Genomic DNA, 27,933 nt, shown 5'->3' on the forward strand with positions numbered 1-27,933 from the left:
ACGGACTTTTGCTTTCACATTTCTGAATTCCTGTAATATTTAAATTCAAATAAGCATGTAGTTCTCATTTTTGTAAGCAGAAAAGCTGATTTTTTATAAAAAGGCAATGCAAACTATTTTGTTGATATAAAAATCCTCTACAGTCATCCTTATTTCCATAACTTATAGATATTCATGTATCTACTTCCAATAAAGTAAAATAAAATATCCTTATTTCCAAATGTTGGGCTTTTCCCATTTGTATTTGAGTCTTTACTTAGCAACACTCCCACTTTCTTTTTCCACTATGTGAAATACGTACTCACGGATATGTAAGAGAAAAACCTATTCGTAATATGAAGTAGATCATTTACTGAAATCTAAATATGAGAAATTGAATGGGAAAAAAACTGCTTAAGATAGCTTTGCTTAATTTTATAAAGAAGGGGTAACTTGGTGCCAGGACATACGTTAACATAAAGAACAGTAAGAAACCACACAAAGAACCAATTCTAAAATGCTCTCTTCATATTTAATATCTTAAAAAGCATGTTCACAGCACACTCCAAGAATGCCACACAGCAATGGTTTGCTGCTCTTTGTCAAACAGAGTATGTCAGAAAACAAAACAAAAAATTCTTTAAATGGTTCATGGTTTTTAAAATTAGTTCTCTGAAATTTCTGTAAAGCCAATAATCACCACTCATCTAAATCTTTGTTTCAGAGTAGTAAACATTTCAGAAATGTAATGAGTCTATCCAAAATCACACTTCTCTGAAATGCAGTTAAAAGCTATGTAACAGAAACAAAAATAAATATTTTTCTAGAAAGAACATATTTGGCATCTTAAAATAACGTTAAAGAAGCTTTCAAGTGTGAATGATGTTTAGATTTTTACTTTCCAGTACCAGACAGAAAGTTTGGGTTTTCAGTAGCAAAAAGTTTGGGTCTTTGAAGTCAACTAACTTGACTTCAGTAACAGGAGGAATGATTACACTGTAGTTAATGAACTTCAATCCTAACAAAACCAATGTACTTCTCAACTATAGTGTTTGATTTATATAAGAAGTGACGTCCAGCCAGTACTAAAAATTATTGAGTGAGGCCAGTTCAAATTGCTTGGTTAATTTGGTGCACACATTATTTTATATATACTCTTCAACATGTGACATTTAATATTTCTAATTAGTTTGCTCTATTTCAAAATCAATCAGTAGACAGTCTGAATGAAATGTAAATTGAACTTTGTTTCACTGATTTCATTAAAATATGTAAAACATGGTTAATTATTATATTCCATCGTTCCGGATAATTAACATTTTCATTATAAACACAGAGCAGTTGCACCATGAATTCTACCCTAACCACTTCACCTAAATGTAGAAAAATTTAAAGTTAAAAACTCCGAATAGTTAAGAAGTTCTTACATATTTCTCTTTCAGAGACCTGTGATGCCTTGTCTTGGATAGGAATATGGAAAAGAAAAATTCAGTTCATATTCCTGATGTAACAACAAACTTCTATTTCTGTCAGTCATTTTACAACCAAATTTCCATTTCTATCACCTACTAAAGAGAAGAAATTTTCCTTTAGAATCACGGTCACAAGCTGGAAAAAGAATTGAGAAGGGCTAGTTTTAGGCCAATAAAATATTTGAGGGAAGATAGAACACAAAATGGGGAGGTGAAAAAAGCAAGTACGTTGTAATAAAAGTCTTCCTTGTAAACACACCTGTCCTTTCCTCCCATGTTTGGAAATGTTACCTAAGTTTTAAAAATTCTCATCAAAACATTTTATGCCACGATTCCTATAAAATCAGGTTGGTTTCAGCTAGATAAGCTGTAGCTGTTAAAGAATTATATTATCCTGTTCATAAGACGAGAGGTAGTGACATTTTATTCTCCCAATGCTGAGCTACAAATTCCACACATCTGGCATATGGGTTACAAGGGGGAAAAAAAGCACAGAAGCACCATTGTACACTCCTCATGTTTTGGTATTTCAAGTCACCCATAACTTCATTTGCCATTGGCAGCTGACAGTCACCACTGTGTAAACAATGGAAAGCAGTGGGTGTTGGTGCTATTCATCATACAGGACTGGTGGACCTCCATCATCTTTCAAAAATGAAGCAGCTTTCCTTCCATTCTTCTGAACATGATCTTCATTCATTTTCTCCAAAGCTTCTATCTACAAAATACATTGAATCCATTTGTCAAAATCTTACTTCACAGAAACCACACTTCAGATTGAACCAGCAGTTTTCTCTTTCTAGGTCTTTCCTAATGACGCTGGCCTTGAATTGGAATTACAGTATGTGACACATACTACAGCATGACACGTACATGTATTTTTACTTGATTATATTGCTTGAATTAATACTTAGTATCTTTATCAAGCTAGTAACTAGGATCCTGTGTCTTACTGTGTACTCTATAAAGCTTTCGGGAAACAAGAAAAAGGAAATTCCAATGTTGGTTCAACAATAGTATAACTCCTACTTACTGAGCAACTGTACTGCGCTAGATGTCAGCTATACCATCTTCCTGTTACTTCTCCTCTGCCCTTATGTTCCAGCACAGCTTGGCCAAATTCAAATACCTAAGGAGTTCTGCAACAGACTCCATAATCATTCTCTGCGTCGGTATACTGTCGGGAATAATCAGCTATTTCACTTTTTAATTTTTGTTCAATTTTAAAAGAACTTCTCTGGAGGCAGGTTTTTTGTTTTTATGCTTCTATAGATCCATACTGCAATTACTGGGTATTTCTAAGGGCGACCACTGCTAACTTTCTATATTCAGTTAAGGGCGGGACGATGTGTTACTGTTTTCTGTATCACCCAGAGTGTCCACCAGCCCGCCTCCTCATTCGTGAATAGAGGCATAGAGGTATACTGGAAATGATCTTATTTGTCCATCTTAATCAAACTGTGAACTTGAAGAAGTGTTTTGCTCTAAGTCTATCCTAGGTTTTAAGCCCAGAAAGGACCAAAACATCTCAAGGAAAGAAAAATCTCTAATTTCGCTTTTGAGAAAACAGAAGAATAAAATGAGCTCTCAGTTTCAGCTATCTACTCCATCCCATACTTTATTAGCAAGGTGAATAATAGCCGCACACCATTTACCTCAGCTAAGAAATCAGCTTCATTATCTGCTGAGATGTTTAAGCCTGAAACAGCATTAAAGAGTTCTCGTTCACCAAGGGCTTCTTTTACGCCTCCTTTCTGGAAAAACTAGTAAAGAAATATAAATCAGTAGGAGATGTTATAGCAAGGTTCCCTTGGAAACAAAAAACAGGGAAGAGTGTACTTGTAAGATACCAATGAATTCCTTCCATAATTAAAAAAAAATTTTTTTTAATGTTTATTTATTTATTTTTATTTATTTTTTTAAATTTTCTTTTTTTTTTTTTTCAACGTTTATTTATTTTTGGGACAGAGAGAGACAGAGCATGAACGGGGGAGGGGCAGAGAGAGAGGGAGACACAGAATCGGAAACAGGCTCCAGGCTCTGAGCCATCAGCCCAGAGCCTGACGCGGGGCTCGAACTCACAGACCGCGAGATCGTGACCTGGCTGAAGTCAGACGCTTAACCGACTGTGCCACCCAGGCGCCCCAATGTTTATTTATTTTTGAGAGAGAGAGAGAGAGCACAAGCAGGGGAAAGGCAGAGACAGAGGGAGACACAGAATCCAAAGCAGGCTCCAGGCTCCAAGCTGTCAGCACAGAGCCCGATGTGGGGCTCGAACTCACAAACCATGAGATCGTGACCTGAGTTGAAGTCGGATGCTTAACTGACTTAGCCACCCAGGTGTCCCTTCCATAATTTTTTTAAAGTTTATTTGAGAGAGAGAAAAAGAGTGATAGGGAGAGAGAGAGGGCACACACAACCAGGGGAAGGGCACAGAGAGAGGGAGACACAGAATCATAAGCAGGCTCTTTGCTGTCAGTGCAGAGCCCGGCATGGGGCTCAAACTCACAAACCGTGAGATCATGACTTGAGCCGGAATCAAGAATTGGATGTTTAACCGACTAAGCCACCCAGGTGCCCCCCTTCCATAGTTTTCAAACCACAGATTTCCCCATTTCAAGTTTAACTATATTGCTCAGGTTCTACTTGCTTTTTGTCCTCTCGTACACATGCAGGCTGCCTTCTGGATTTAGTTTGTCACAATACACCTTCCATAGCTATAAACGAGCAGTATATATAAAATTGGGTGGCATTGCTTTGAATGTGTAGACTCAAAATATTCACTAAATCCCATCTGTGAATTAAAATCTTCAAGTAGGTTCAGAAATTATTTCCAATATGAAGTTATTCTATCATTTAGAAAGACCATTCTTATCTGAATCTGCGGCTAACAATTAGTTTCCTTTAGAAACAGCAAATAAACGTAACCCAAATGTGTGATTACTGAGTTTTACCTTCGTTAATCTGTTTACTTCATAGTGATCAGACAGTGCCACTAAGATGACTACTCTCCTTTTAATGGTAATAACACTGGCAGTCAACATGTAGGCTTACTAATACCAGATTCACTTAAAGCACTGTGCATGTATTAAAGATCTACTTGACTGCTTAAATATCTGTAGTCAAAATAAAAACTTACTCCCTTGCAAATTTAATTCAATAGCCCAAATGTGAGACACTCAATCAAATCGTTGTTGAAAATGAAATCTGACAAATTGATCTTTGTATCCTTATCCTGAAAGCAGTCAGTAACCAAACCCTTCCTTTACTTTCTAAGAATATGACCATTGGACTTATCTTAGGAGAAAAATATTTGAAACTGTTACCTACTATAAAGAAATATTAGTTTACACGCTTACCTGTGAGACATTCCTACAGTCACGGAACAAGAACTCCAGGCCATGAGGATGAGTTGGTTCCACCGACTGACTGACGTCAATCAACCAGACCTATTTACACATAGAGCATGTGTTCAGGATACATTCAGTAATTTACATCAATATATTTAGTATGGACAGTAACAAAATGTACTCACCTTCCCAGCATGCCACAGCATGTTATACTCACTGAGGTCGGCATGTACAAGGGTACATTCATTATATAACTGCTGCATCAACTGTGAAGAGGCAAGGCACACATTTAGGGTGTGAGCAATAATTCTAAGTTACCTATGCAACTAAAATGTCTATGCCAACCAATAATTTCTAGAAAAAGCAAAACTATTTCCTCTTTACTTTGTACAGTCTAAGACTGGGTGGGGGAACTCTAAGACAATGGAGGGAATGAGTAAGACACTTTATTTCCTTGTCTATGTGACAACAACAAGGTCAGGAGATCAAGGGGCAGACCAGGATTCCCACGGGCTAAGAAAGCAGCCATGTTATGGTCACTAACCAGAAGATCCAAAAGCCACTTCCCTTTATAAAAGTGGGTGAAAACTTTTTTCACCTTTTTATACAAAGTAAAAAGTACTTCCCGCCAGACACATTAGGGAAGAGATATTCTTACAAATTAAATGGCATTACATATTCGTTACTGATTTTTGACAGTAGAAATAAACATTAATGTTTTATTTCTCAGCCTTGCTAGAATCAAATAGGAAAGTCCATCATTCCCTCATCTCTTCCACAGCCCAAAGAAAATGAACCTGATTTTCCTTTCAATATTTTCCTATTGGAAGCAGAGAAAGTTGGATCATCTCCCTAGCTCTGTCTTAAAAAATTATTTGGGTAACACTTTCATATTTACATCAGCTACTGTAGGATGTAATGCTTCGTGCAGAGACCACATAAAACGCATAGAAGCTTCTCTATTGAGGAGCCTGACTGGCTCATTTGGCCGAGCATGTGACTCTTGATCTCAGGGTTGTGAGGTCAAGCTCCACATTGGGGTGTAGAGCTTACTTGGGGGAAAAAAAAAACTACAGAGGAATGACAACAGTATTAGTAACATTTTCCTAAGCTGGGAGGACATCAGATGAATTCAGTTGCTGTCCTGAAGAATAAATGACTTCAAGATTCCTGACATGTGCCTTCCAACTCTAACACCTACGCACTCTCAAGAAGCCACTTCCTCCCGTCTTCAGTCGTCCCCAGCATTCTTAAAATGAGGCCAAACCTGCTCCCCACCCACTTCCCAACAACAGGCATTTTCTTAGCTGTTAAGAGCTAGGACATTCAAGAAGGCATACAAACTAACGAGGCATGGCATCTGCCAAATGTGGAAACGTCAACTTCTATTTAATATACTGTTTCGTGAATAACAGCTTCATGCTTCCATGTCACTAATGCTAACCAATGAGCGTTTGTGGACTCCTTAGGTCTATGATTTTTCTAAAGTGACTCAAGACAGCAGCATATTGATATAAAGACAACTCTCCAATGTTAATATTCCTTTACAAACTTCAGTCTGTCCTTGTTACATCACCTTGAAATAGTACTATTTTAGGAAATTTTTAAGGTTTAAACAAAATATTTTTAAAAGGTGACATGTAAATGCTGTGAAAAGCACAACTTACATGAAGAGTTTGGTAGTAGGCTTCTTTCATTTCTTCACTACTGAGCTTTACTTCTTTTAATTTAGGGGCTGGAACTTGATCATGGCCAATAAAAGACATAACTAAAATGTGTTTCTTGAGTAGTACAACTGTTGGACAGGGAATTCCAGCTCTCTGCATTCTACACAGAAAGAAATAATTAAGGATGTAAAAATTAGGAGGAGAGAATATCTCACTTATTCAACAAATATCTAAAAAAGGCCTGCAATGAGCTGGTACCATGTTCTACTCAGGGGGTGGGAGGTGCAGAGATAGTAAAACAAAGCCTCTGCCCTTACAGAGCACATGGACTGCTAGAAGGCACAGACAGGTGAGGAGACAATGCTGTGTGGCATATGTACTGGCAGAGGTGTGGGTAGGAGCTATAGGAGCACGTGGCATCAGGATGGCTTAGTGTAAGAAATGGGTGAACAGGAATTAGCTAGATTAGGACAGTGTGGGGGCATGCTGGTCTAGGGCTGGAAGCAGCTGTGGAAATGCATGGAGGCATTCAAGAGCACGGTCCATCTGGGGAATGTGTATCAATCAACATAGACGATCTTGAATGAGAAGGGCAATGTGGGTTGAGGTTACAGGTGGGCCTCACATCAGAAAAGGCCTTTGAACACTAAAGGCTATAGGGGCTGTTGAAGAATTTTAAGAATGGCAGGGATGAGATCTCAGAAGTGTAGAAAAGAGACTGGTGGGCGGCAACACCTCTGAAGAAATTATTCTATTTAGAAGTCATACTAAGTAGAAGAATTCTGCCACTAATAAATATGAATAATTACAGTTGAGAGTAAACATCTCTAGAAAAAACTAACTAAAATTAAGCTTTTAATAGATTAAGATATGAAAAGTTTTATTAATGAGAAAGATTATTACTATGTTAGTTGGTTGACAAAACTAACTCTTTAATTGCTTAGGGAACTGAGGAACAAGTCTAATAAATTAAAACAAAATGCAATTTGGTCAGACTCTGCCCCAACCAAATTAACAAACATTAGATGTAATAAACATTTTCTGAAACAATTATTATTTATAAGCTTAACTGGAAGCTGAAAAAGACAGCATATAGACATATGACAAAATGTCTTAGGCAGAAAATGACTTTGTTTCCCTCAAATTTACTGAGGAAAGAAAAAAGAAAATGGCTTATTCATCCCAGAAGTATGAATTTGGGGCGTGCCTGGATGGCTCAGTTGGTTAAGCATCCGACTCCTGGTTTCAGCTCAGGTCATGATCTCATGGTTCTTGAGTTTAAGCCCCACATCGGGCTCTGAGCTGACAGTGTGGAGCCTGCTTGGGATTCTCTCTCTCCCCCACTCCCCTGCTCATGCTCTCTCCCTCTCTCAAAATAAATAAATAAATAAACCTTTTAAAAAAGTATGAATTATATACAGGGTAATATTTTCTTACAGAAAGCCTCATTAAACACTAGAATTTCGGGGCGCCTGGATGGCTCAGTTGGTTGAACGTCCAACTTCAGCTCAGGTCATAATCTTACGGTTTGTGAGTTCAAGCCCCACACTGGGCTCTGTGCTAACAGCTCGGAGCCTGGAGCCTGTTTCCAATTCTGTGTCTCCCTCTCTGCTCCTCCCCTATTTGCACTGTCTCTCAAAAAATGAATAAACATTAAAAAACAAAACAAAACAAAACAAAAAACCCTAGAATTTCAAGGCATTCCACAATTTCTACAAATAAATTTAAAAGCAAGCATGACTTTTTTTTTTGCCTGGCTGGTAAACCTAATACAGAAAGGTAATTACCCTAGATAACTTCTAGCACAGTGATTTTCTTTACCTTGTGAGATTGTGCATTTCTTTTTCTGCCCACATGCGGATGATCTTACGTGGATTTAGTTTACTGAAGCGATCTTTAAACCTGAAATCATCTTTAATATATTTGTCACGATTCTTAAACTCATTAAGGGTTGTTTTAAATACCTTGATGGCACATTCTGTAGGTATAACTTTACTATCTTCCTTTTCATCTTCCATGCTAAGTGGAAAAAAAAAATTAAGTCAGTATAAGTTGCCAGCTCAGAAGTAAAACAATTTCAAAATAAAAAATCTATGATACAAAAGTAGATCTACCTCATCTAAGAATGTCAAACCTTGGTGTTTTTTTAAGCTTTCAAGTTTGGGGTCTTAATAATTAGGATTTGATTTCTTAAATAAAACACTTTCAAATAAATTGCCAACCAGTTTTCAATAACCCATAATAAAATAACCTTTCTTAATGACAATGGAATCAAACTTAAGGAACAACAAAAACATAGATGCTTTAAAATAGGCTACAATCTACCTGGGATGGTTTATAGGCAAAATTCAATAAAAGCAACAAAACAGAACAGCTTTTTAAAATGTCTCTTTCACTTCTAGCAGATAAAAAGGTAAGCAAAGGGGTCCTTGCCCTATGAATATGCAAGGAGGGGCGTGAGACAATACAAGAAGTACACGAACAGGACAGGTCGCTTTGGATTGGGAAGGCTAGGCAAGGCTGCAGGATATTAGGTGGCAACTGAAACAGATGGGTAGGATATGAACAAGCACTGTCACAGTATTATCACAAGCAGAGTTGGAAACCATAGGACATGTCTGAGGAATAACAAACACTATAGTTAAGACTTGGCCGGAAAGAGTAAACGAAAGAAGTCAGAGTTAAGAGACAAGATGGAGGCAGATGTGTGCAGAGCCCTGCCTGCCTGGGTGAGAAGCCTGGATGTATTTCCACAGGCGGGAGGAATCATCAAGGGCTTCACACACTTCATGAAGATCAAGTCAACAATAATGTCAGGATGGAAGGGGGCAGAAGAGTCCAGAGGTGTGGAACCTACTTAGGACGCTAATGTAATGCCCCTCAATAGTAAGCCAGTGAAGACTTGAAACATTGGTGGTGGCAGTGTAAACAAAAAGGAGGACAGAGAGAGAGAGACAATATTTACCTTAAATATGTGAAGGGATGTTAATCTGTAAAAGAAAGGAACTGTATCTCCAGAGGATAAACTCTAACTCAAACTCCCAACCTCTTCCTTCTGTACTATATTTTCCCAGCTGATTCCTCTTCTGCCAGTTAACCTCAGAAGGCCAGAGTTCTCCAACTGCTTCTCCTTCTGCCTTCTCTACCTGGGAAATTTCATTTAGCCCCATGGCTTTAAATATTATCTATCACAGGTAACTCCTACATTTCTACCCCTATCCTGACTCTCTCCAGAACTTCAGGCCCATTTACCTGACCCTTACTTGAATCACTCGGCTGTCTAGCAGGCATCTCAAACTTAACAAGTTCAAAACAAAATTCTTGTTAACTGCACCCTAAACTTGCCTTTCTTCACACTCTCATCTCAGTAAATGGCACCACCCAGCTGCTCTAGCCAAGAATGTACCCTCACACCCATCTAATCCAACAGCACACACTGTTGACTCTTACCTTCAAAGCACATCCCTATGGCCTCCTATTCTTTTCACTACACCTCCTCAGTCCAAAACCACTCTTCTCTCTCATTCAAACTACAATAACTTTTTAAGGGACCTTACTGCTTCTTCTCTTACCCTCTTATCATTCATTTTCCACACTACAGTCTGAGTAATTTTTCAAAACAAAAATCAAATCATAGCTTTGGTTTCCACTGTACTTAAAGAGCAGGCTCCTTACCCTGGATGAGAGGGTCCTACCTGATCTAAGCTGTTTACTTCTCCAGCTTCCTCTCTCCCCTTCACAACTGTGCTCCCAGCATGCTGGCTTTCTTATAGGCTCTCAGAGATACCAAGTTTGTGCCTGTCTTAAGCCATTAGCACTAGCTGTTCTCTAGTCCAGAATGTTCTTCCACCTGATCTCTATACTGCATCCTAGATGTCATTCAAATCTTAGTTTAAAAAAATTGTTTTTAATGTTTACTTTTGAGAGAGAGAGAGACAGAGAGAGAGAGACAGCACAAGTCGGGGAGGGGCAAAGAGAGAGGAGACACAGAATCTGAAGCAGGCTCCAGGCTCTGAGCTGTCACCACAAAGCCCGACAATGGGGCTCGAACTCATGAACCGTGAGATCATGACCTGAGCCGAAGTTGGACACAACCGACTGAGCCACCCAGGCGCCCCTCAAATCTTAGTTGAAATGTCACTCTATCAGATAAGTCTTCCTGTTCTAATAAACATAAGTCAACCAGTTGCTATGATGTCACCATATTTAACTACCATAACACATATCTGATTTTTTTTGTTGATTTATTACTGTCTTGGTAGGGGATTAGGGTGGGGAGGAAGTACATCCTATCAGTTCACACATCTTCCTCATACCATTCATGGCTATATCCCCACTACCTGGAAGAGTACCTAACACATGTTAGCTGCACAAATATTTGGGAATGGATGATTTAGTTTTCAGGAGACAGATTAGAGATTCTATACCAGAAAGAAATTCCCAGTAGTTTAAAGGTGTTATAAACACCTCTGGATTTTGAGATAAGCTCCCTGTCACTGCAACAGTTTAACTATAAGGTAGATGAGACCCTATCAAAAATACCACTGCGGGGCACGTGGGTGGCTCAGCTGGTTGGGCAACTGACTTCGGCTCAGGTCATGATCTCACAGTTTGTGAGTTCGAGCACCGTGTCGGGCTCTGTGCTGACAGCTCAGAACCTGCAGCCTGCTTCAGATTCTGTGTCTCCCCCTCTCTCTACCCCTCCCCTGCTCACGCTCTGTGTCTCTCTGTCTCTCAATAATAAATGTTTAAAAAAAATTAAAAAAAAATACCATTGAGGAGATTCCCTATTCAGAAGGTATCTAAGATTCTAACTTATAAGATTCATAAACTTCCTTGTTTCTTAGTAAATTACACATCCCTCTGTCTAGCTTGTAAGGTCCTCCTTACCAATTTCCGGTTTGCTTATGTGGTTTTATACCCTGTTACCTCTAAACATACATTTTCTATTCTCATTGTCAATCTCCTCATTGCCTAAACTTCAAGCCTCCCATTTTCAGCCCTTTTATTCGTTTAAAATAATTAAATATTGCAGGGGCGCCTGGGTGGCGCAGTCGGTTAAGCGTCCGACTTCAACTCAGGTCACCATCTCGCGGTCCGTGAGTTCGAGCCCCGCGTCGGGCTCTGGGCTGACGGCTCGGAGCCTGGAGCCTGCTTCCGATTCTGTGTCTCCCTCTCTCTCTGCGCCTCTCCCGTTCATGCTCTGTCTCTCTCGGTCTCAAAAATAAATAAACGTTAAAAAAAATTAAAAAAAAATAAATAAATAAATAAATAATTAAATATTGCAGATAAAGCTGAAGTTCCCTTTGTTTACCACCCTAGGTAGTTTTATTCCTTATTTCTTTATTCCTCTCCAAAGGCAATCACCATCATGAACAGTATCTTCCTACTCTTTCTAAAAAATATATAAATACTCACACACACAAGCATCTATGTTTAAAAATCCATGTATATTATTTTCTGTATAACTTAAAAAGTTTAACAGATGGTATACTGTAAATATTAAGCAATTAGCTTTTTGCACTCAACACCAGGTTGTTGTTGGATTTTTATGGGGTTTTGCCTACTGTTTACAATCCAGGTTGAGATCTAACTTCATCATGACCTCTTCCCTGAATGCGAATGGCAATGATACTGTTCTGTTCACTATTCCTATCCTGTATGAAGTCTCACTTGTGCTGCATGAAAGGGAGGTATGACCAGGACCTGCAGTGACCTCTAGAAGTTGAGAGCAGCCCCTACCTACCTGACAGCCAACAATAGAGACCTAAGTGCTACAGCGGCAATAAACTGAACTGTGCCAAGGGAAGAGGACCTGAGCCCCAGAAGGGAATGCAGCCCCAGCTGCCACCCAGAGTAGCCCTGAGCAGAAAGCCCAGCTAAGCCTCGCTCGCTGGAACTTCCAATCAACAGACACTGGGAGATGCTAAATGAGTGTTGTTTTAAGCTGCTAGTCTGTGGTAATTTGTTACATAGCACAGAAAACTAAAAACTTTAGAAGCATTTACTCTCAGGGCACCTAGGTGGCTCAGTGAGTTAAGCATCCAACTCTTGCTTTCAGCTTAGGTCATGATCTCAAGGTTCAGTAAGTAAACACATAAGGCTCTGTGCTAACAGCATGGAGCCTGCTTGGGATTCTCTCTCTCCCTCTCTGCCACCCCCAACCCCGCTCTCTCTTTTGCTCTCTCCCTCTCTCAAGAATAAATATTAAAAAAAGTATTTACTCTCAGTTGTAGAAAACCAAATGCTCTCTAGTTTTGCTAACTTACAAATGCGCAAGTACGGATTACCATACCAATTCTACCAGAAAGAAAGAGAGATCATTCATTATCATTGGGTATAATGGAAAATAGATAAAGGATAAACAAAGCAGTTGACAATAAAAAGGAATACAAATGGTATAAAAGCACTTCCAAAAAATGTACAACCTTAATTATAGACAAATGCACACCAAAATATCAAAATAGTACTTTTCATCTTCTACACTGACAAAAAATTACGTTTGATATTACTAAGCATTAATGAGGACGAGGGAAACAGATTCATACTGCTGCATAAGTTAACTGACCTTCTCACAGGGCAATCTGTCAGTACCTACTGACGTTCATAGAATGTACAACAACTTATTTGATTTGACTGACTCATAGGGGAAATCACATTTGTCCTGCCAGTAAAATGAAAATATAAACACAAATTCAGGATTTCTGGCCTTTGGTGTGACATACAAGAAAAAAATTCTTTTTAATTTTTAATAAATAGAAGAAAGATATGCTGCTTGCTACCATAGCCAGCTGGTATTCTCCATTCAATGAGGCATTCCACTATTTAACAAAAAGGGAAAAGAGTGCATACAGTCTTTGCCCCAGCAATTTCAGAACTAGAATTCAGCATAAGAGGGGCGCCTGGGTGGCTCAGTTCTTTAAGCGTCCAACTCTTGATTTCGGCTCAGGACATGATCTCACGGTTCATGAAAACAAGTCCTGCATCAGGCTCTGCACTGACAGCATGGAGCCTGCTTGGGATTCTCTCTCTCCCTCTCTCTCTGTTCCTCCCTAACTTGTGCTCTCTCAAAATAAATAAACTTTAAAAATGTATATATTTGCAAAAGCACACCAAGGTAGATGTACAAAGATAGTCCTACCTGTGTACTCTATTACATAATTCTCTTTTATCAACCGTAACAGTTATTGCTATAATGTTCTCTTCTTGGCTATGCTATAAGCCCATTAACACACTGTAATGTACTGCTATAAAAATGGGATGGTATGAGCTTAGAAAGATCTAAGATATATTAACTGAAAAACTAAGATCTTGAATACAGAATATAATCTCTTGTATAAACAAATTAAGGGATATATGCATAAAAATTCCTGGAAGACTAAACTAAAAACTGTTAAAACATAGTGGTTATCTTTGAAGAAAAGACCTGTGTAAGGAGAGTTGGTAAGATGAAGGCTACTTTTCATTTTAATCCTTTCTGTAGTTTTAATTTCTACCATGAGTAATCTCCCATTTTAATTTGTGTCATTAATTTATATTTGTCTGGTCTTAGGGAACCCTTAAATAAAATTTGGGAAGAGGGCAATGAAGTTTAAAGGAAGAAATAAGTTATTTATTAAGATTAATATATACCAGGGGCACCTGGGTGGCACAGTCAGTTAAGCATCCTACTTCAGCTCAGGTCATGATCTCACAGTCTGTGAGTTCGAGCCCCACATCAGGCTCTGTGCTGACAGCTCAGAGCCTGGACCCTGCTTTGGCTTCTGTCTTCCTCTCTCTCTGCCCCTCCCCTACTCATGCTCTGTCTCTGTCTCTCTGTCTCAAAAGTAAATAAACATTAAAAAATTTTTTTTAAAAAGATTTATACCAGACATTATCAAATTTATGATCTCATTTATCACCACAAAAATCCTATGAGGTAAGCGCCAGGTTTTTTTTGTTTTAAGTTATTTATTTACTTTGAGAGTGAGCTGGTAGGGACAGAGAGAGAGAGAGAGAGAGAGAGAGAGAAAGAGAATCCCAAGCAGGCTCCACATTGCCAGAATGGAGCCCAATGCAAGCCTCAAACCCACGAACCATGAGATCATGACCTGAGCTGAAATCCAGAGTTGGACGCTTAACTCCAACCTGTGCCCGGGTAAGGGTCAGTTTTTAAACAAAGTTTAGTAATCTGCTCCAGATCGCATGGCTTGAAAATGTTGAGCTATTTTACCCTAATATTCATTTTTATCCTTTTCATTTTTAAACTTAACAGTATAATTCAACATGTGATTATACATATATGTCTCATCTAGAAAGGAAGATTAAATACTTAAGAAAAGCAAAGGCAAGGAGTTGACCAATAATCATTTGAATCCCCTTAAGTACACAGTAAATACATTCTGAACCTAAAAAGAGTTAGAATTCTGTAATCTATTTTAATGTTTTTGTTTGTAAATATTATTAAGGTAAAGGAATAACTGACGTGTAGTGAACCTTGTTGGTTGACTTCAATGGTAAGTGACCAGATGATTTTACATTCCTGGCTTAAGCACAATCTCTAAACAGGCTCCACTTTAAAAAGTATCTTCCTTCTTCATGTTATTCTTGACTCATCTAAGCCCTTGTAACAAAAGTGAAGTGGGTAAGATCTAAATAGTATAAGATCTTTACAAGACGTTTCCTTAAATGATGCATTTTTTTCTTTTTAACATTTATGTATTTCTGAGAGACAGAGACAGAGCATGAGCAGGGGAGGGGCAGACAGAGAGGGAGACACAGAATCAGAAGCAGGCTCCAGGCTCTGAGCTGTCAGCACAGAGCCCGATGTGGGGCTCAAACCCATGAACCACGAGATTATGACCTGAGCCGAAGGTGGTCGCTTAACTGAATGAGCCATCCAGGTGCCCTGATACAAGCATTATTTAAAGTTGGTATTTCTTAAAGGATCAGAGTTACAAAGGCAAGAATCAGTAACTGATCTAAGCATACCCCACTCAAGCTGGTATGAAAGGGCCCCGTAGTAAAAAGACCATGGGTTTTGAGACAAACCCAAGTGCAAACTTTGCTCTGTCACTTACAGCAGCCTGTATGGGATAGTATAACAATAATGTAGAAAATATATATACATAGAAAAAAGACTAAAGAAGTCTATACAAATTGACTTGCCATGTAGCACTGTTTTTGTATAAATCCATTAATACAGGGAAGAATGGGCTAAGATTTTATTGACATGATGGTACTGCATTTTGCTCATTTACCTCCCGCCATATGCATGAAAGACAACAGATTCCTTTCCTGTACTAATACAGCCAGTGATTGTCTCCAACATTCCAGAGTTGACCATTTTATACATAAGTAAACGTGTCTTAGGATCAACTGCTTTTTCCTGAAAAAGATAAAGCACTATAAATGAAAATGACCGGTAATAACAAAACATTTTCTGAGCCATTTCTAGTATCTAACATTCAAAACATACTTTTTACCTTTATAATTTACCTAGATGTATATATAACAGGCTCCTAAAAGTGTGCTGTCAAAATACAATTCACCTCTGCAACTACAACTCAGTGCCTCTGAAAGTGAATATCTAAAAGAACTACTAAAAATCAGACACTAGGTTAGTCAAAATCTTGTTTTATCTTTAAAATTTAAATAGCTGCTAGTGTAGTTACTATTGTTTTTGTTAACTTTTACAAATCACTTTATTCTCAAGATATTAGATACTATCTTCACTAACATAAAACATTAGAGACTAAGTTATTATAAATGTCACAGTATAACAGAAACCAATTTTTTCAATCTTAAAATATTCATATAGATACTATCTTCACCAACATAAAACGTTAGAGATTAAGTTATTATAAATGTCATAGTATAACAGAAACCAATTTTTTCAATCTTAAAACATTCATATTCAAATTAATTATGACCACTAAAATGTTAGTTTTGGGTAAGTGATTAGTAACTGCTACATCAAGTCTGAAAAGTCAAGCAGCAAAGCTACTTGGGTTTTATTTATAACTCTGATTCGAAAAGTCAATCGCATGGAAAAAATATCAAACATGGAAGTTTTGTTTCTTCCCCAAATATGAAGTTTTCTAATATGAACTTCCCATCAAAGAAAAAAATGTAAAAATACTTACCGCAGTAGAATGCTCCTTTTTCTCATGCAGGCGGGCACTCCGACGTTCTTCTGAGTAGGCATGTTGTTTTAAAGCATTGAAAACATGGTTCGATAGTTTTAAATCCATTCCAATTCCATCTCCTACCTGAAACCCAGGTGCAAACTGCCAAAAAGAAGAAAATTAGCATCTGAATACTTTAAACCTGGGATGGTGATAACAAAAAAACTACAGTACCAGTCTTTACTTGGAACAGGTTTCTTACTCAATAGGTGATTAGCCTACAAAAGCAGAACCCATAGGTATCACAGACAAAAAAAAAAAAACAAAAAACACCTCACTAAAAAACACAACAGAGAGCAAGGCTTTTTAAGAAAAGCACAGAAGGGGCGCCTGGGTGGCGCAGTCGGTTAAGCGTCCGACTTCAGCCAGGTCACGATCTCGCGGTCCGTGAGTTCGAGCCCCGCGTCGGGCTCTGGGCGGATGGCTCAGAGCCTGGAGCCTGTTTCCGATTCTGTGTCTCCCTCTCTCTCTGCCCCTCCCCCGTTCATGCTCTGTCTCTCTCTGTCCCAAAAATAAATAAACGTTGAAAAAAAAAAAAATTTTAAAAAAAAAAATAAAAGAAAAGCACAGAAAATACTGAATCACATCTAAAAACTAAGGCATTTCTGCATATGCTTTGCACCTTGCTTTTACATTAGACAAAAGACACATTATATTTTGAAGGCTACACCAAATCTTACCAAAGAAATACAATCTTATAATGAATTATTTTTGAGAAGTGGGTTAGTATACAGCAAGCTCCGCCCACACCATGACAATTATGTTCTAGAGCTGCCACTGTCCAATATGGTAGCCACTAGCCACGTGTAGAAATTTAAAGTTAAATAAATTAGGGGCCCCTGGGTGGCTCAGTCGGTTGAGCGTCCCACTTCAGCTCAGGTCATGATCTCGCAGTTAGTGAGTTCGAGCCCCGCATTGAGCTCTGTGCTGACAGCTCAGAGCCTGAAGCCTGCTTCAGATTCTGTCTCCCTCTCTATGCCCCTTCCCCACGCATGCCCTGTCTCTCTCTGTCTCTCTGTCTCTCAAACATGAATAAATGTTAAAAAAATTTTTTTTAAGTTAAATAAATTAAAATTAAATTAGAAATTCAGCTCTTCAGCTGCATCACCCAAATTTTAAGTGTTCAACTGTCAAATGTGGTTACTATTAGTTAACATGGATATAGAATATTTCTATTATCAAATAAAATTCTACTTGAGAGGGTTGTTCTAGAGTCAGGTCTGGCCTATTTCTAGAATTTAATAATCAGTTTACAGGGTGCCTGGCTTGCTCAGTCAGTGCGGCGTGTTACTCTTGATCTTGGGGTTGTGAGTTCGAGCCCAACTTTGGGTGTAGAAAAAAAATTAAAAGAAAAATTTAAATAAATAAATAAAGATTACTTAACAAGTATTTGTGTTCTAAAGTCTAAATGTTTTCTATTAACCACAATATTTATAAGAGAAAGTATGCTAATTTTTCTTCTTTTTTCTATTTTATAAATTACATTTTATTTCTGATTTTGCAGAGATAGTTCAGGCACAAAGTAAAAAAATTCAAAAAGTATAAAAAAGTATGATAGAAAGTATTTCTCTCTCCCATTCCTATCCCCCAATCAACACTGTTCTCTGTTTCTTGGGTGGGTGAGGGGGTGCTATTTTATGGAAAATAATATGCTAAAAAATAAATACACTACTTTCATAATAACTATTTCTTAAATTTAGAATCAATACAAATCAAACCAGTTTTCTTAATATTGTTGTAGAATTTTATTCTCAGATCCATTCTCATTATGTCTGAGTTTTCATGGTACTGCTATATTATTATCTAAAACATCTTTACATCCATCCTTATGAAGGATATTTTTAGAAATTTAAGATACTGTGCTTATTTAGAATCCCATGTTTTTTTAAACTTATACCAGTAAAACTCTTGATTGACAGAGAATACTTCCTGTAACTTACATTTTCCATTCTGGCTGTATTCTTTCTCCCACATACCACTTCATCATGTTTGGTGGTGATGTCTTTTCCTTTTCCAATAAAACCCTTTTTGGGAGTAGGAACTGGTTTTGCTAAAGGCGATTAAGACAAGCCAAGTTTATGTAAAAATAGCAAAGACTACATTGCTACATTCAATATTGTCTGAAAAGATATTTAAATCTAATAATAAGTTACAAATGAGATTCAAAGAGAAATGTAAAATATAAGGATCCACTGGAAATCTTAGTCTTCCTCTGTCCCTGTCCTATACCCACCCCCCCACTCCTCAGGAAATAAAAGCATCGATACCTGGTATGTAGGGATCATCACGAGTGTCTTGCCAGTCAACCTCATCCTCAGAGCTATCACTGTCTTCATAAGGATGCACTTTTCGATAATTTTCAAAGGAAATGGAAACTTAAAAAGGCAAAAACAGTTGAAGATGTATTTAGGAGCACATTACAAGCATTTCTTGCCACACAATGGAGTTGTCTTAATAAGGTCACAGTACCTTTGCTATCTCCATTGAATTTTTTTTCTTCACGCCTAAGCTGTGCATCATATTCTCTGTCAAATTCCATCTGTAGCATCTGGGCCAGCATTAGGTCGCTGGAAGTGTCAGTGTTTTCTCCAGTAATAAATGGTCCTTCAGCAACACTATTCAAAATAAGGCAAGAGAAACTAATATAATGTGCTTGTGTAAACAGATGCAACGGATTATGAGAGAAGAGTATCTTTTCACTGTTACAAACTGTACTGAAGAAGCAATGGGAAAAACTTGCCCAAATCATTCACCTTCTGTCCAGCTGCCCTCTGACCAATGGCAGGCACTTGTGAAAGCACCAACTAGGATTAAGAGAGCTACACGAGAAAGCTAAATGGACTATAATAAAATCCAAACAGACTCAAAATTCATTTGTTCTGTGTTCTGGAGAGAAAGCATATATGAAAAGATAAACTATAAACATTTGATCAAAACTGTATCCTACTTCAGTATTTGCTAATTTGGAGATCATGTGATTCAATTATTGTAATTACTAAAACCCAGAGAAACAGGGATTTGCCCCAGACAGCACTGACAGCTAATTATAGAATCAGAACCAAAACCCAAATATTGGAGAACTCCCAGTATGGTGCTCTTTCTACTGCACTGCTTTTCAAAATGTTATTTCTTAATCACTGGCCATGACAATGACTAATCAAATCCTCAAACCTTTACAATAAGCTGCTAGACAAAATAGATTCTTTGTCAATTTTACTTACGCAACTTCAGGAAAAGCGGCAGCTTCTTCTTCTAACTGCAATTCTTTAGCCAGCTGTTCACTCATTACATCAGCCAAGGAACAAGATATTGTGTTTTGAGGGGTAGCCCATGGACACTATTTAAAGAAAAAGAAGGGGTTAATTCATAGTAATGAAAAGTACCCTCCAAACTTGAAAATAAGGCTATCTTTTGAGAATTAAACTAGTTAAAATCAACCCAAAATAAAGAATTACCTACTTACAGAAATCATCTTGGGGCACCTGGGTGGCTCAGTTAAGTGTCTGACTCTTGATCTCGGCTCAGGTCATGATCTCATGGTTCGTGGGATCGAGCCCCACATGGGGTTCTGAGCTGACGGTGTGGAGCATGCTTGGGGTTCTCTCTCTCCCCCTCCTTCTCTGCCCCTACCCTGCTCTCCCTCTCCCTCCCTCTTGAAAGAAAGAAAGAAAGAAAGAAAGAAAGAAAGAAAGAAAGAAAGAAAGAAAAGAGAAAATTATCTTAAAAGTAAAAATATCTCCCATCTCAAACCTAATCAAGGATAAATGTAAACTACACTTGCCAAAAGCACTTTCTAACCTGTTTGGTAGGTGTGTCCCTTTTTTTTTTTTTTTTTTTTTGGTAGGTGTGTTTTTTTAGTTAAGGAGAATACCAGGCTATGATAGCATCACCCCACTACCTAATGAGTTCATATAACCATCCTTGTTCTGATTCCATGCTCATCAAATAATCTTCTGCTTTTAATCTGGCTTCCCATGTAGATTTCCTCTCTCTTTTTTTTAAAGATTTTATTTTTAAGTAATCTCTACACCTAAGGTGGGCTCAAACCCACAACCCCAAGACCAAGAATCTCATGCTTTACCTACTGACTGAGCCAGCCAGACACCCGTGTAGATTCTCTTTTAGGAACAGACTATACCAACTAGCACAATTCAAAGCCCACTCAGAAGTTATACCTCATTCTAATTTAAGGGGTAAGTCTTCTACATGTCAAAAGTGTGTGTCAGCCCCTCACAAGACATCTGGGGATATGTTAAAACAAAACTAACAATGACAAACAATAAAAACTACATTTCTGAACTATAAAAACTGAGAAGCAGTCTTGAAACAGTACCACTGCAACAAAGCAATATCCTGTGAAACTCTTCTTGGACAATCAGCAAGTTGGCCTTTCTCAATGACATCACTATCTCAGCCCTCTTGAAATACAAACCATAAATTTATCTTACAATTCCTAATTTTTGAGAAGGTAAGCTTTACTTAGTGGCAAATGATCACATTTGATAATCTAGTGATTAAACCACTAATATTGAATAACATGTCTAAATCTCTCTTGAACTGGCCCAGCTTTCTCTGTCTTCCTTCTGAGATTCTACTCCAAGGCATCACCCACTCATCACCAGGCTACTCTAAGAGAGTCCTAACTAATCTTTCTGCTTCTAGTCCTGCTTGTTTCCATTTTCCATACCACAGCACAATGGCTTTTCTAAAATGCAGATTTGATTAGTTGAGTTTCCTTACTTACAGCTCTTTTTTTTTTTTTTTTAATTTTTTTTTTTTTTCAACGTTCATTCATTTTTGGGACAGAGAGAGACAGAGCATGAACAGGCGAGGGGCAGAGAGAGAGGGAGACACAGAATCGGAAACAGGCTCCAGGCTCTGAGCCATCAGCCCAGAGCCTGACGCGGGGCTCGAACTCCCGGACTGCGAGATCGTGACCTGGCTGAAGTCGGATGCTCAACCGACTGCGCCACCCAGGCGCCCCCTTACTTACAGCTCTTGATTGTTCTAATGTTTCCCACTGCCTTTAGGATAAAGTCCAAACTTACCCCTTAACTACTGCCAAGTGTCTAAATTGGAATATAGCATATGATGGATATTTGTTTTAGCCACAACACTTTCAAATCAAGTTTAGGTCCTCCAGCTGGCCTATGACCCTTGTTCAGGTTCCTTAACATTGAGATTCAGGAATTGGTTCAGGTTGTTAGGGTAAAAGCTCTAACAGGTGATAGATAACTGTTTCTGCCTAGGTGAATCAGAATCAAGTTTTATCAAGCCTTATCCTGAGATTAATGAGATGCAGCAGGCTCCCAGCACATACCTATGCTAGCCTACTGCAGAATTATTTCAGCCTTACATAAAGCCAGATGTGGACAGAATAAAGGAGGCTTCCTCAAGGTCTGGTGTGACTTTCACTCACTCAGATCTTATCAGCAATTGAGCACTCTCCTGGTGAGGATTTTGAAGTCTGGAATCTTGAAGTTTTCTGTAATCTGGAGAATACAGCTCTCTCTTTGCCACATGACTTCTGCTGACTTCCTTCTGAATCCACTAAGTAGAATACATAATGCTGCCCCCTAACCTAGAAATGCCTAGTCTGATCAGTTTCAAAGTCCAGGTTCCAAAAGGTAAATGATTGTATCCTCTAACTCAGATCTGTCAACCACATTTTGCAATGACTAACAGCAGAATCACAGACAACATTGGAATATTCACTGTATGTGAATCACTTGCCTAATATGCATAACTTACATAGATTATTCGAGACACAGCAACTGCATAATTACAACATCACCCCCATTTTATAGATTTAGAAACTGAGACACAGAAAGGTTTTTTTTAACCCCAAATAACACTGCAGATGGAAGTGCTGAGATTTGAACTAAGGCAGATTTTGAACTTAAGAAGCTGCCCTCAGTATTTTGCTATACTGCTTCCCTAATCACCCTGCGTTGGAATGTGAGAAGCAAACCTCTGTACTGCCTGCAGTAGGAAATCCAAATTCCTCAACGAGGAATGCTCTTCACAATTTGACCTACTTTATCTTTCCAGTCTCAACTCTTACCTACCCTATGCTCTAATAACAATAAGCATGTGCTAATTATGGCATACTTTCACCCCTCCATACCTTCACACATGCTCCTCTCGGAGCATTTTCCTCCTTCTCTATTTTCCCCCAATTGTCACCAACTCCTTAAGGCTCTCTCAATTTCATCAGACAAAACCAGATCCTTGCCTTTGTGTTCCCATACCACTGTGCACACACTGTAGGTCAGGACCAATGACTGTATTAATGTATCAGCCACAATACAACATGAGCCCCTTGAAGGGCAGGGTCTTCTCATTCTCAGAGCCCAGCATAGAGTTTCAGACATAAAGAGACACTCGGGTATTCACTGAATAACACATGCCAAAAAAAAAAAAAACCACTGGAAATATTTCACAGAACTGCCAGGCTGTCCCCAGGCTGTAGAGGTGTGATACCTTTCTACATCTCTACTATTCTAACATCCCTTTCTCCATCTTGAAATCGGCCCCTCTGGCTAGCCACTTCTGGTGCTTCTGTTTGTCAGCAGTCAATTAATTTTATAAGATGTTAAACAACATATTATCTGACAATTTCTCAGAGGAGGCAATACCGACAGGGGGTGACTTTATTTTGAGGCAGAGACTGACTTACACCCAAAAGATACTGAACCAGAAAAAGAAACACATAGAGACCACAGAGCACCAAGATATCCTAATTGCCCACTCCTACTGATCTTGCTCCTTGAAGCCTTGTACTCTCGAGCTGTACTCCCCTTCCTTGTACCTCTACTGACCAGCTCAGCTGGGCTGACCCACACCAAGGCAACTTCCATGGGTAAAGGTAAATAAGGCTTCACAAAGGTTGCCCAAATTCCTCAAATCCAAATTCCTCAAACTAGCAGTCAAAAGGCCTCCATAAAAATTTTTGGGCTGTGTGAGGGACAGCTGCCAGACAGGGGGCAGTCTTCCACAGGCACAAGAGGTTCATCATCTCAAGGGAGCCTCTGATAATTTACCGGGGGCTCCTCCTATGCATGGGCACCACAGGGTGTATAGAGAGGAATCCTCTGTCATCATCTTGCAACTCCTCGATAAATCAAACACCCTCTGTGAATAGAGAAACTTTGTAAAATTAATAATAATAATAATAATAATAATAATAAATTTACAGAGATAGAGAGAAAAAGCCCTCCATAATCTTGCTGCACCATCACTATCCAATGTCCTTTCCCATCATTCCCTTCATCAACATAAACTCCCACAGCATCAAGATCTGATGAGAAACCCCACACAACCTTTCCTAGTTATAGTCATTCTGCTCTAAACATGACATCTATCAAGGCCTTAACCAGCTCTCTGATTCTTTCTTTCCTGTTTGCTGAAGGCCCCTGAGACTAGACCGGTTTTCCTCTCCTCTAGGAAACCCACCACTGCTCTGTGGAGTTCTTTATAACTACCACATTCTGCAACACCAGGATGGCTGCAGAGTAGAAGGAAATTATCCCCATTTCCTTCTAGCTCACAAAGATGCACCCCTAGCTGCTCATCCTGCAGACAACTGTGGGGAAGAATCAAGTAAATAAAAAACAGCAAACATGAAGGAGGCACGTAGTAACAAAAATCCAATTCTCAACTTGAAGCAAGCCAAGAGAATCATAACCCATAGGAAGGTCTCTTTTTTGCCCATGCAACTAAGAGATACAATCTAGATAGAACATTTAAGTGGTAATTTTACTTCTAAAGACAAGGGTCTATGGAAAACATCATCTGAGTTTATACAACATTAATTTTTTTTAACTTTTAACGTTACTTTTAGATTTACAGAAAAATTGCAAAGATGGCATAGAGTTCCCAAACATCCCATACCCAGCTTCCCCTGTATTGGTATTGTACATTTGCCATAATTAATAGACCAATATTTATATACTTGATTATTATTAACTGAAGTGCATACTTTATTCAGATTTTCTTAGTTTTTCTGTAACGTCCTTCTATTTCAGGATCGTTAATCAAGCCAGCACACCATATAACATCTAGTCAGCATGACTCTTTGGCTGGGAGTTTCTCAGACTTTGTTTTTGATGAACTTGACAGTTTTCAAGAGCCCCATGAATTAATTTTTCACAGTTCTCTTTCCAACAGAGCTACACATTTCCTCACTTTTACCTACAGTTTGCCAATTCTCCCTTGGAATATCCATTAAAAATTCTTTGTCTATAATACCAGTTAGGCATTTTATAACTGGCACCCCCAAGACCCGGGGGGAGGGGTCCCCAAGACTCTTTCAGGGTGTCTGTGAGATTAAAATTATTTTGTACTAAGACATTCTTTGTCTTTTCCACTCTTATCCTCTCAAGCATGGAGTGGAGGGGGGCCTAAGTGGTTCAGTCGGTTGAATGTCTGACTCTATTTCAGCTCAGGTCACTGTCCCAGTGTCGTGAGATGGGAGCCCTGAGTCTGGCTCTGTGCTGAGTGTGGAGGCTGCTTGAGATTCTCTCTCTCTCTCTCTCTCTCTCTCTCTCTCTCTCACCTTCTGCCCCTCTTCCTCTCTCTTCTCTCCCTCTCCCTCCCTCTCTCTCAAATAAAGAGTGTAGAGGGGAGTTTTCCAGTCTACATCAGATATGGGAATATCACTCTGATGGCTCCTGGAATGTGTACTTGTATATTCTTGCATTTTCCAAAATTTTCTAAGGTAGTAGGTTTAGGATATAAATGTGCATTTTTATTTTAAGATTTTTTTTTAATGCATATTTATTTTCACGCGAGAGAGTGTGTGAGAGAGTGCACAGAAGCAGGGTTGGGGCAGAAAGAGAGAGAGACAGAGGATCCGAAGCAGGTTCTGTGCTGTCAGCAGAGAGCCCAGTGCTGGGCTTGAATTCATAAACTACAAGATCATGACCTGAGCCGAAGTGAAGATGCTTAACTGACTGAGCCACCCAGGCGCCCCTAAATGTGCATTTTTAGAGATTAATTCAGTTTGTTCTCAGTACATCTATGTGCTCGTTAGCCATCTTTGATTATACCTGCTATAATCTACACATCTGTAGGAACATAATTTCTTCATATGCTTCAACTAAAGCATACACAACAGAGTAAAAGAAAAAAGGTCTCCTATTAAGTCAGATATTAAAGAGATTTGCAAAAATACAAAACAATACTATACCACTAATTTTTGTTTGTTTGTTTGTTTGTTTGTTTTGGAAAATGAAGGGAGAGGTTACATATAAAAATGCTGTTTGTATTAACACATAACAACTTTTATATCACTTAATAAAAACTTTTCGTATGTCTGTTTTAATTTCTGATATAACAAATATCAATAGATGTAACCAATATAAACAAAAATTCTTTGGGGTTCTCAATGATTTTTAAGAGTGTAAATTGGTCCTAACCAAAAAGTTTTGGGAATTGCTGGCCTTTGACATTTTTTCCATTTTTCAAGACCTTCCTCAAATCTCTACCTCCTCCACTAAGCTTTCTGTAATTACTTAGGTCTTCCAAACAGAGGAGGAGAGGATTAAGAAATTACTGCAGCATCTAATTTTTACCCTGTGAAAATGCTGTCTCCTCAGCAGAACATCAATAAACCCCAGGATTATTTTTTTTGTTGAATGATGACACTGAAACTTTCTATTTCTGATGACGTATCCTTAAATGAAAATATGATAACATTTTATTACTGAATTAGTTTTCTAAATGAAATTTGTTCTGACATTATGTATTCTGAGCAAAGTTTGTCTCATTTGGCATTTTTATCAGCCATTAGGTGCTTAAGTGGAGGAATTTAACATGTAAAGTACACATTTATTTGTATTAGGCTACTGATTTTGTCTTTTTATGTCTACTGATCTTGGCCTTGTCAACACGGCTTAGTAGAAAAAAATTACACAAAAAAACATGTAGATGTAACCACATCTGCCAGTGGATTCTCTTAATTCTCCCTGCAGTTGTATCAGAACTTTCATAAAATTAACTTTAATTAAACTTTCATACTTTTCTGAATAGCTAATTATTTCCCCTTGCTCTGTTAAGACCTAGCCTAAAGATCTAATAAACCGAGTGACCCTCTACACGGAACAAATATTCCGTGACAGCATGTGAAAAACAATTAAGAAGCTATAAAAGTTGGATTCCTTCACAACCTTAATTTGAGGAACACAACATCCCAACTGAAGCACTCTTGCTTTCAAGCAAATCCTCAACAAAGCGGCAGAAGAGTCTTTTCCTCCTTCTGATGAAACTATCATGCAGAGGAGCAGTCTGAAAACCAGAAATCAAACGTGAAATAAACGTAATAGCTGGCCACTACAGGAAAAAGCTTAAACGTTAAAGCCCAGACAGATAATGAGAATTCATAACCGCTTTGACAGTACACAGTGTACGCGAGTATTAGTTTGAGGGAGGAAGGTGCGCCTGGATTTACAATTTATTTACTACTTCAAAACCAAGAAACTAAGGGGGAATAACCGTATTTGTCAACCTAAGGAAACAGCTGCCTAAATGGCCTTTCCTCGGTCGGGCTTTCTGTGCAGTATTCGGGCTGACTCACTTGGCCCATGACCAACAAGATAGTGCTTGTTTTCTCTCAAACGTCAGAGTTTCTAAGTCAGCCCAGCCAAATATTTGCTACCGAGGTTCACAAATCAAGGTGCAGATCTGGAGAGAGACCAAACCGCCGAGAGTGGCCACTGGCAGACCCGGCCACTCTCCTAGCCTCCCCCATCCCACCCTGGCAGCGCCGCCCCCCGTCCCCACCGTCCGAGGTCGCCGGGGTCCCGCTCAGAACTTCCCCAGTCGCCCGTGGAGCCGCCTCCGTGCCTGTCACCCTCTCCGAGCATTCCGGGAGGGCCAGCCCGGGTGACCAAGGCAGGTGCGTCAGCCGCGACCGCCACTCACCTTGCTGGGTCCCCAGGCCGCTGCGGGCCCGGGCTCAGGCGATGCCACTCCGACCAGATCCATGTTGGAAAAGAAGCCAGAGACGAGAACAGGGAAGACAGATGGCAGGACCGGGAAGCAGCCTCCGCCGAGGAGACAGGCGGCAGGACTGGGGCGACGGGCTGCTTGCTGGTGCCGGAGCTGAGGTGACAGATGGCGGCGCGGCCGCGTCCGGAACTGGCTTTCTTCTCTTCCGCCCTCTCCACTGGGACCGTCGCTTCTGATAGGCCGCCCGTCCGGGGCTCCCGGTTTTGCCTCGTTTCCCCGCCCCCGGCAGGCCGCACTTCCGGCCGCTGCCCCTGTCCCGGGCTGCCCTGGCCACTGGCTCTGTTTTGTG

At 39.2% G+C, this 27,933-nt stretch overlaps 1 protein-coding gene across 1 annotated transcript; it reads right to left on the reverse strand.

The window, feature by feature from the left end:
* Positions 1 to 492: 492 nt before the first annotated feature.
* Positions 493 to 27,809, reverse strand: RIOK3 (RIO kinase 3). Its single transcript, XM_040479228.1, has 13 exons — positions 27,558 to 27,809; positions 19,856 to 19,971; positions 19,104 to 19,249; positions 18,902 to 19,009; positions 18,575 to 18,684; positions 16,593 to 16,736; positions 15,708 to 15,835; positions 8,290 to 8,487; positions 6,469 to 6,628; positions 4,987 to 5,067; positions 4,811 to 4,900; positions 3,107 to 3,214; positions 493 to 2,169 (listed from the first exon to the last, which is right to left on the reverse strand). Exons 1-13 carry the CDS (start codon positions 27,618 to 27,620, stop codon positions 2,062 to 2,064), a joined length of 1,560 nt encoding a protein of 519 aa, XP_040335162.1. The 5' UTR covers positions 27,621 to 27,809; the 3' UTR covers positions 493 to 2,061.
* Positions 27,810 to 27,933: the final 124 nt, after the last annotated feature.

Source organism: Herpailurus yagouaroundi, unplaced genomic scaffold (assembly GCF_014898765.1).
Source record: "Herpailurus yagouaroundi ecotype Mexico unplaced genomic scaffold, PumYag 142, whole genome shotgun sequence".
In the NCBI taxonomy this organism is placed as follows: domain Eukaryota; kingdom Metazoa; phylum Chordata; class Mammalia; order Carnivora; family Felidae; genus Herpailurus; species Herpailurus yagouaroundi.

Excerpts from the sequence above, each read along its gene's own strand:
- RIOK3 (XM_040479228.1), bottom strand. The coding sequence starts at position 27,620 with ATGGATCTGGTCGGAGTGGCATCGCCTGAGCCCGGGCCCGCAGCGGCC. Across the intron at positions 19,010-19,103 it reads ATTCAATGGAGATAGCAAAG|TTTCCATTTCCTTTGAAAAT; the intron begins GTACTGTGACCT and ends TGCCTTTTTAAG. Across the intron at positions 8,488-15,707 it reads TTTCATGCATATGGCGGGAG|CATGGAAGATGAAAAGGAAG; the intron begins GTAAATGAGCAA and ends TTTTCCACTTAG.